Source organism: Rutidosis leptorrhynchoides, chromosome 6 (genome assembly GCF_046630445.1).
Source record: "Rutidosis leptorrhynchoides isolate AG116_Rl617_1_P2 chromosome 6, CSIRO_AGI_Rlap_v1, whole genome shotgun sequence".
Lineage (NCBI taxonomy): Eukaryota > Viridiplantae > Streptophyta > Magnoliopsida > Asterales > Asteraceae > Rutidosis > Rutidosis leptorrhynchoides.
In genome coordinates, this window is record NC_092338.1 from 4,551,115 (window position 1) to 4,561,993 (window position 10,879).

Genomic DNA, 10,879 nt, shown 5'->3' on the forward strand with positions numbered 1-10,879 from the left:
GTCTAGATTGCAATACGACTGAGATCACATTAATCCGAGTCCCGTGCATAATGTTATGGCCAAAATACATTTGTTTTCTCTTGTGTTAATGTTGAGTTAATTTGGTGTGTGAATCAACAGGAGGATCTACAAATAAATGTAATTAAATAAATTTATCAAGCCACAATAATAGAAGTTGAGCAGGTTCTTTAAATGAGGCCTGTATGTGTCATGATGTTGATAATTCATGCCATATAGCTAGCTGTTTTTGTACGACTTGCATATAATATATTGTAATTGTCACTTCAATTCTCGATTTCCAGCAATTGGAGGTTATAAATTTGTGTGAATACTATGTTGAAAAGGTGAATAAGAGTGTCAATCTTGTTTTGATATAATTATTCAACTTAATTTGTTGTCTATTTTTGTGCAGATTACTTGATGATTGGTAGATACTGTTTTGGGTGATTCAAGGTTAAAAAAGTAAAAGTATAAGACTTGAAAGAACACTGAGTTACATTTATAAGCGAAAACTGCAGTATTATATAGTAAGTCATTAATTATTTAATAATAATCTCATCGATCATGGTCTCGACTAATTAACCCACAAGAACAACGACAGTACCTGCAGCTTAAGAAAACTAGTCTTGATTTGATGATTATTAGCTTACGGGCTGTTTTGATGATTTCCATACGCGTTAGATTCATAAGAAGATGATGCAGCGGCTGCACCACCATACATGCCTCCTCCATCTTGATTCCCATAACCATAACCACCACCACCTCCATAACCTTGCTTCCCTTGGAAATTTAATATGTTTTGCTAAATATATATAGATTATTATTATTATTTATGTTTTGAAAAAGAAAAAACAAAGTTAATTCATTTTTCTATGCAATTCTTTATGATTTGAAAAATACATATGCAAAAGTCAGTTTGTTAAGATATATATGATACACGTGTTTGAGTCTCATCGTAATTTGCGCTTGTTTTTGGTGGAGATTCCATGTAACAATTTAACAAATCCAAGATAACTTAACATCCCATCTGAATGTCGTATCCAGTCGCTCAAAACAACCTGCAACGGGACTGAAGGACCAAGTCCCAGCTCCTACAGCAAATATATTACATTATATACACTATACACACACACACACACATATAACTATAAATAACTTATCAATTTCTCTTTTCTATAGTGGGCTTGTTTTCTATATGAGTAGCACTTTGAATTAGGAGTGTGTGAGCTTTTAAATCTGCTTTATACAAAATTCGATTTACGGAGTAGTTGATTTAAATGCTCAAGTGTTCGTAACTAAAAGGACTACAAGTTTTTATTTTATTTTAGCACGGCCCCTCCTTGCCCTCCCTGAAAAGCTCCATCCTTGCTAATGGGCAGAGTAATTTTTTACAAACCAGTTTATAAATAAACAATTTGGTAGAGCTCAACTTACCGTTGCAAGTTCTTCTATAACAATGCCTCTGTTACCATCTTTATCAAAAATGTCATATGCGGAACGAGCATGTTGCTCCCAACGATCAAGGGCTTCTAGTTGATACACATTCATTGCAGCCGCACAGAATTCGTCAAAGTCTATTTGCAGCTCAGCCAACTGTGATTATATAACCGACTTGAATTACAATGCATAATTATCATAATTTGATCGAATTAGTTATTATATATACTACGAGTAAAAGTAATGAATAAGCAAGTTTTATTATTAGTAGATTAATAATCACCCAATTAAGATAGCCTGCGATTCGAGACTCCCTCATTGCGTTTGTTTCATGCTTCATTAACGCCTGCTCCATCACAATCACGCATTTGAGAGTTCGCAATATTGGTTACACAAGATAACAAAAATTGTAGAAAATAGGCCAAACGAACCGTTTTCAAGCTCATGAAGGTTACACGTTCGGATTGCTCTGGGGTTAAGTGTGTGAACTGCTTCTTTAGATAAAAATGATCTTCCGTAGTCAACGTTTTGGACAATGCCTAGCATATTTGTTAGAAACCATCTACTTATAAGTGTACGTTCCTTAGACTCGTTATATGCAATAAATATAGTCATATTACATCAATCGATATCGGACAAAAGTACACACCCGTAAAGCAGCTTGACGCAAAGGGGATGATAGCGTGTAGGCTTTCAACGACTTTAAAATTCGAATGTCAATTGGAACCTCAACACCATTGTGATCTCGAATCCAAGGATGACCTAAATAAAATGATCACAAATTCACAATAAATATCCTGAGCACAAACTGTATGACACAGGTTGTCATTCTTATCTGTCTACGGAGTATTTTTTTTTTTTTTTTTTTTTTCGTGCGACACAGTTTGTTACACAAATTGTATGACTTGTTGAAAGGAAAGAGGTAGTTACCTAGAGCCTGTGCAGCGGTCATCCGTTTACGAGGGTCTTTAGTCAAGAGACACTGCACAAAATGTTTAGCCAACGGAGATAACGAAGTCCATGCGGGTTCAACAAAACCTGGAACAGTTTTAAGGACCGTCCTGAAAATGCCTGACTCTGTTCGTGCCCAAAATGGTCTGCTACCACATAAAAGGATATAAGCTATCACACCTACACTCCACACATCGGCTTCTGTATCATACGACCTCATTAAAACCTCGGGTGCTACATAATATGCACTTCCAACAATGTCATTGAGTTTTTCATCTGCATACCGCTACAAGTACTTATTAAACGGTCTAAAGTAACATATTGATTAAAATAATTCGTTACGCTTCATATGTTCGAGTCTCACCTGGCTTCACATAATCAGATAACCCAAAGTCGATGGCTTTTAACTGGGAATTATCGTCCTTCGTTTTTAAAAGAAAATTCTAATGAAACGAATATAATAATAATAAAAAATGTTACTCGTGAACATAGGATTCAAAACATAAATCATAATCCATTTCGTAACATGTTTATTTATTGTATGTACCTCAGGTTTCAGATCACGATGCACCACACCTTGGAGATGGCAAAAGGCGACTACGTTTAGTATTTGTACCATGATGTTTTTTGACTCGTCTTCGCTGAATTCTCCGCGTCTGCAAGAGTTTATAAAGTAAAGTTATGACATGAAACCATAAATTATAAATTGAAGTGAAGATTAGTTAACAGAACCTCGTAAGTATTCTTTCAAGAAGCTCGCCTCCTTCGCATAACCTGAAGATGCACTACTGTTAGATATACATAGAATTAAAGTACTTGTAAAAGTTACTAAGAATAGGATCCATCATAATTAAGGTAGCTTACTCCATAACAAGGTAGACATTATCGTTGTCTTCAAAAGCATCATAGAAGTCAACAATGTTACCATGGATAGATAGTGCTCGTAATATTTTCACTTCTCTTCGAACATCTTCAATTGCGATAGCTGTTTTCATCTACCAAAAAAAAAAAAAAAAAAAAAAAAAAATGTGTTTCTGTTTATAGTTATTTATAAAACGTTCAGGAGTAAAACAAACACTAAACTACTAAAAAGTTACGATTTCGGGGTGTATAAAGGTATATATATCTTCGTGATGTGCGATGGAATGTGTGAATATTTTTCATCCTCAAAAAAACATAAAAACAAACACAATTTGCATACGTGACAGATTGTCACAAGAGAATTACAAAATTCTGCAGAAAATTTAATATATAAATAATGGAACAATCATGTGGAGGAAAAGACATAACTAAGAAAATATGTAATTTCCAACTTCTCTTACCGATATCAAGGGAACTCGGATTATAAATCGAGTCACGTCCTGAACAACAAGAATATGTTTTTACCGTTAAAAAACACAATTTGATTGGCTAAACTTTCATATCATAATATTTTGTAAATTTTTAGTTATAGATTTTTTAAATTTTGTAAGTTTAATATTTCTCTTTTGATAGTTAACTTTTTCAGTGTACCAGAGGGTCATTGGCCTGGCGGTATCGTCGTGGCCCTTTTAACCAAGAGGCTGAGGGTTCAAGTACCGTCGTGGACATATTTCGTGAATTATTGTAAATATTCGTGTTAAGTGTGTGTGAGTTTGCCTTTAAAAAAAAAAAGTTAACTTTTTCAGTGTCTATATTTATTTATTAATCGTTTGATCATCATGTAGCCTTCACGTTACAGTTAGCATAGGTTTTTTTAACTTCCCGAAAGTAGAGATAAAACAATTCGGGGAATTACAAATTTTGCAGATCCAACCGATCTGTCATATAAGAGCATACACACATTTATACTATCAACCATTGACGTTCACACATTTATACACATAAAGCAACCACGTCCACCGAACATCTAACCTAAGTATACATATGCACCCGATATCGAATTAAGTCTCCACATCCACCACTCCTCGAGAGCCCAACTTCAATATTGACCACCGAAAGACAAAAGAATACATACCCGAGACTAGCAAACCAAATAAATTCCCCGAAACAAAAAAAAACTACTACAACCCCCTAAATACTAGAGAACCACCAAGACCATCGATAAGGTAAAAACCACCAATCTTGCGGTCGAAAAGGCTCAACAGACCACCCTAGGAAACCTAATTTTCGAAATCAAACCAAGTCGGCAACGACTTCAACAACGTCGATCTCACCCGAACAGAATACGACGACAAGCAAATGGAGCGAGCGAGACAATAAAAAGCAGGCAAACAATGCTAGCCACAATACGTCCACCAAAGCAGCCGGCCAAAATTTTGGTAGGAATTCCGACAAGGAAAACAACCGAAATATACAGGATCAAAGAAGGTTAACAAGAAACCCATGAAAATAACCCGCAAATTTTAAGATAATAAGAAAGAAAGATGATTCACTGGAAAAATGCACCAATACCCATCGAGACCGAAAAATATATCGCAACCAAAGAAACAAAAAAGAAAAACACACCACGATTCAACCAACAACGCGCACTGAGCCTCATTGCTTGCCACTTGTACTGTCATGAGGAAGAAGTAACCAGTGGTAGATTCCGGCAAAGAAGAACACGTCTGTCAGGAAAAGCCAAATCAAAGTAGAACCACAAAACCCCAGGTCGAGCCAGAACGCAGACTACCTATGGCACTTGCCACATGCGTTCAGTAGCACATAAGCAAAGCCACCGGAAAGGAAAAGAAGAAAATACCGAAAACCACGATACAACGCGACAGAGAAAAGGGAATAAACGAGACGACAAGCGAAAACATAGGAAAGGAAACCAAGCTATAACTACAACGAGATAAAATGGAAGAGGGGTCTAAGCCACCGGCGAATGTCGGTGGCTGAAGAAGGAGGCTGCTTTGAAGGCTACAAAACGTCAAACAACGAGGAAAAATTTCGGTGATGAAAGCAAGAAGTGTGGTGGTAGCGGCGAAGGTGAAATTACGGTTGGGGCAATAATTTTGAGAAAAACGAACCGTAAAAAACCGACCAGCCCCGTACGCCGCAATCTTCAAAGTTGCATCAAAGTAGAAAACGAACTACAAAAAAATCGACCAGCCTCCAGCACGAAACCATATCTCCTTCTAGAATATCGTCGCATGGTCCAAATCTCGAAGGCGAAGCTGGAACAAGGAAGGTCCCAATAAGACAACCCACAACGGAAAAGCTCCGACCCAGGTCATACAAACAACACAACTACCACCTCCACCTGCCCCAAGCCATGGGATCCGCCATCAAAAGGGTGGTGGTCCACGAATACCACCACAAACAACCTAAAAATTGGCGGTCGCCGCCAAAGGGGTGGTGAACCACCTCAGGAGCCTATAAACAGGCAAGAAAAGTAGGTGAAACAGGTAAACCACCAAAGGATATCAGCTTCTTGTGGCCGCCATCAACAGGGTTAAGATCCACTAGCCACCGTCGTCCTTGGTAGTTCTAGTGAGCTCGTTCGAACAAAGACACACAACCATCGTAAAATACAAAAATTCAAGCTACCATGGACAAGATCACTAGAACGGCGGTGTCGAGGCTATGAAGGCCGAAGATCCGCCAAAAAATAGGTCGGAGTAAACGGTCCGGTAATCAAAGACCAAGGAACATACCAACGGAGAGAGAGGTCCAAACGCTCGTTACCACTCCCACTACGCGAACGGTGGTGAGGAGTAGCCATGCTCGCCGAAATACCTACAGAGACGTCGGAATGTCACGGACCCAAGGTAACCAAAAGAAAATAGACAGCCAGCGAGAAAACAATCCAACTATCCGGATCCGCCACGAGAATGGCGGCAAGAAAAGGGTGGCTAGCCGGAAACTCACCATCTAACCGGAAAAAAGAAAAAGTATTCCTAAGCCAACATCTAACCAGAATAAAGCACATAAAATCTAACAAGTTACTTGGATAGTTTACTAATTACTACGGGGTACTCCTTCCGTCCCAAATCTATTGTCCTCAAACAAAAAAACACACAGTTTAAAAAAAAAGTCACATGTATTTTTTTATTTATTTTTCAGTCTTACCCCTTACTTTATACATATCTTTTGTCTTACATATATAAAGTAGGGGCATAAAGAACTTTATCAAATTATTTTTTTTCCATTTATACAAGTGAACAATTTATTTGAAACATCAAAAAGTAATAATAATGTATAATAGAATAATAGATATGGGGCGGAGAGAATATAATATAACGTTATCAACCACACATTAGACAGACCAATCAATGGCTTCAAATCATCCTTAAATTGGACCAATTTAATTAAATTACATTGTTTTACGCGGTAACTAATCAGAAAGATCCAAATTTATTTAACGTATTTAATTTTGTGATGCAACGAAAGCATTTTAATGCCATATACATATACATTGAATATAATTTGAATTTTAAAAAAAATCATAAATCAATAGTCAACAATATCGTATGGACATAGAGTTTGGAGAGTGAAAACGTTACCTTAGCCTTTGGTATGACTTTGACCGCAACCTTTTGACCAATATTTGTACCGGACTTAGACGTGGCAGTTACAGTATACCCAAAATGCCCTCGCCCGACTTCCTCTCCAACCTCGTATTGTTCCCAAACCCGTTTCGATAACCCGAACCGCTTATCCAAACCTGTAGTCACTTCATGGCCGTCCTCAGTGACAGGTCGCCGTCCCCTTAGCACATCCATTATATGCTTAGCTGGCGATAAGGGCGGAAACAGTCCGATCTTAGGAGTCGAGTTACCACTTAACAGCCTTGTTGGAGACTTTTTGTTTCCTAGAACTTGTTTAACAGGACTTTTATTATGTGATGGTGAGGTGGAGTATGCCTTATCATCATGATCATCTAATTTGTAATTTTCATGATGGGGTGACTTGGGTGGTTCCGGGAGCTCACGTGGCGCATACGGATTGGGCCTAGGTGGCTTAGAGGTGCATGATCCCATGATGACTATGGCGGCGGTTGTTAAAGATTCCGGTGGAGTTGGTTATTATATCCACCGTGGGATATGGTGGTTTGGAAATATTTTATTGTATGGAGTTTGTATTTGTAATTTACTTTATGATTTGGACAAGGCTAGCTCTTTTGGTTTATCATGTTTTTGAGTCATTTTTTTCTTCATACTTTTTCGATTCGCTTTTTGTGGCATTTTATTTATTTATGTTATGTTATTATTAAAAAGAAAAGAATTCAACTAATGAGTGACGGAGATGTATCAAACTGCCAATTTGGCTGATTCTGCCAAATATTTACTGTACTTAAAATAGGTTCAATCAAATTTTCCTCTAGAGTTAAATAATCGATACATGATGCATTTAAATGTGAGTAATGCCTAAAACTTGCATGAAATTTGTAAAATATAATAGAAAGTATGCGTTAAAAAGAATTGAAGATTGAAGAAATAATAGAAAGTATGAGTAATATTCTCAAGGAAATCAATAAATACAGTCTTAGAATGAATCACTTTACATTTGAGATTGAAGAATTTCTACTTCTTCATAATCTTCTGTGTTGTTTAGAATAGAATTTTTTTTAAAAGAAAAATAATATATTGAGTGATATTAATAAAATAGAAAGCAAAGTAACATGTTGAGGAAACTTATGTTGTTTTTATTTATATTTTTTTTTGTCTTTTGTTTTTGGTTTTCTAACTAAAAAAGAAAATGATAATATAATAACTAACAAATAGAATGTAAAATTAAGAAAAAATATTGAAGAAAGTTTGATAAGAACTCTTAATTTGTGGATTGGGAACACGAAGGAATGAGAGTTAGAAAGGCAACAATAAAAGATTTTTCGATGACAGCAGCAAAGCGTATTTCGATGGCGACGTCAAACTGTTTTCGGTGACGGCTGCAGATTTTAGTTCGGTAGCAACCAAGAAAGAGAGGAAATGAAACGCTGGAAACTCTAAGGCTTATATACCATGTAGAATAACGTAAATCACGCATATCTTTGTGTTTAATTGATACAATATTTATAGAGTAAAAATGCATATACTTAACTAGACCTAATGGCTCATCATTGGACCATAGTAACCTAAATCTAGCTGCATTGTAAACTCCAGGAGGTTCATACTTTGCCTCTTTCTTGAATAAGCTAATTCGATTCGATTCCATTGAACCATCACTAAATGACTAAAATAAGCTTTCGTTATAAGATTTATATGCGAAAACAATTATGAACATTAACGCATTATTACTCAATCACACATACTGTAGTTGTTTGTACATGTATATAAAAAAACAAACATTAGACAATACACCAAGTGATCCAAATCATCGAAGTACTTGCCAAAAATCATCAAAGTACTTGCCAACACATTCTTGGTTTAGAAGCCAGATATCCTTAACGTTTAGCGAAATTTAGTTGATTTTAAGTCGTAATAGATTAATTTTGTTAAATACAATGTACTTATTTAGAATGTGGAGTATAATTTTTCAACGTGCGATGATTAATTATTAATAGATGAATTAGTGGATGTCTACGACCAGTATCTTTCCACTTTTTAATATATGTAGTCTTTCTTTGACAATTATTCTATTTTATACAATATCAATGGACCATTTTAATAATTTAAAAAGTCATGTGAGAAAATAAAAATTACTCGTAACTCTTATAAATGTTAAAATTTTAATACATATAAACATTATATTATAAAATTATTAATACAAAAAAGTTCTCGATATAACCGTAACAAAGTGTATATATATAACTTTCAATTTTTTGGCCTTTGAAACTTTTTGAGCCCTATTGGATTGCTCATCTTGTCTCTGACCGAAAACGTCTTTGAATATCAATCAATTTCAACAAAATTTGTTATGGTATCACATTGACTAGGTATGAACTAGTTTATGGCTTATGTCTTCTCCACCTTCAAAATAGCTTTTAAGAGTTAATTCTACACTTGAACTTATAGTTACGTTACACTCTCCTTCGAACTTCCCTTCTATTCTTTCTAATTTTATTAAGTCTAGGGCTGACTTTGAGTCTCCCCCATTCCTTAAGTGATTTCAAGAAGACTTATGATTCCACATTGACCAGGTATATTATTAGTTAATGACTTATAATTTTTTTTCGGCGAAATATATATATATATATATATATATATATATATATATATATATATATATATATATATATATATATATGGGTAGGATCAAGAGGGAAGTAACCATTCGGGGGGAAGCGGAGAAAGCAAAAACTTTTTTTTTTTGTTTTTTGAAAAAACTTTGTTAACGAACATTATAGATGAGATGAAAATATGAACATTTAGTAGAGACACTTTGTGATAAATGTTTTTATTTTGGCGGTAAAACGCTCGAAGAAGTAATATATAACAATTATCGTGTTTTTCGAGCATATGTTGAGGTTTTAGCTATTGGGGTTTAGATATTAGGGTTTAGATATTGGGGTTTATAGGGTTTAGATATTAGGGTTTAGAAATTTAGGGTTTAGGGTTTAGATTTAGGATTTAGATTGAGTTTTTAACACGAACGGTTTAGAGTTTAGGGTTTAGGGTTTAGGGTTTGGTGTTTTGAGTTTATTCCATAAACTCTAAATCGGGCTAAATTTTACTTCACAAAACATGAAAAAAGACGTTCATATTCTTCACGAACAATATTATCTTGAATGTTATTTTTGTCGATCGTTTCCCCGCCTAAATAATGACATTCATCACGAAGTGTCTCTTCTAAATGTTCATATTTTCGTGTGATCTTGATGCCGGAAAAAAAAATTCCAAAAAAAACGAAATTTTTTTTTTCTTCCCCCCGCTTCCCCCCGATTGGTTACTTCCCTATTGATCCTGCCCCTATATATATATATATATATATATATATATATATATATATATATATATATATATAAAAGATCGTAAAGATTCGGTGGTACACAAGAACAACAATAATTGAAAGGTCTCGCTCTACAACGTCTTGCACAATTTACAATAATTGAAAATGAGCGAGCACATTGAAAAATGTAAGACACAATTGACGATAATTGACGATACACACGTACACACCACCAAACCTGAATCTAGAAGATAAATAAAACCTAGCTCGTATCTAATACCGCAATCGTCGCTACTCGAAAGCCGCACTCCTTAAAAGAACGTCGGGTACTCCAGCAGCACCTAACCCGAGGCCTGCAATAACCTCTCGTACCCGACAGAAGGCCGTCGAATCAGATCAAATCCCCATTCGAGCGGAAAAAAGGACCCCGTGTCCTTTACTTCATCAAATTAATTTTTTAAAAGTGACTTCTACACTCGAGCGTTTCAGAGTAGACTTTGGGTCTTCTCCATTTCTTAAATAATTTCTGGGAGAACGTATTCCTTCTTCATTATTTCCTACATTCTAGTAGTTAATTTTCTAGAAACCATGTTTATATTTATATATTTAATAATAATCACCCATACATGTCGCTAGAGTTAAATCATACGTAGTATCTTCTTTCCGTTCCAACGTAAGGACTACTTTACTATGTGAA

The 10,879-nt window shown here is 35.4% G+C and overlaps 1 protein-coding gene across 1 annotated transcript; it reads right to left on the reverse strand.

Moving 5' to 3' along the window:
• Positions 1-454: 454 nt before the first annotated feature.
• Positions 455-7,525, reverse strand: LOC139852495 (CDPK-related kinase 5-like). Its single transcript, XM_071841796.1, has 11 exons — positions 6,858-7,525; positions 3,253-3,383; positions 3,121-3,162; positions 2,936-3,044; positions 2,753-2,831; positions 2,368-2,664; positions 2,087-2,199; positions 1,869-1,976; positions 1,721-1,783; positions 1,435-1,593; positions 455-1,091 (listed from the first exon to the last, which is right to left on the reverse strand). The coding sequence occupies exons 1-11, from the start codon at positions 7,332-7,334 to the stop codon at positions 951-953; spliced, it is 1,719 nt and encodes a 572-aa protein (XP_071697897.1). The 5' UTR covers positions 7,335-7,525; the 3' UTR covers positions 455-950.
• Positions 7,526-10,879: the final 3,354 nt, after the last annotated feature.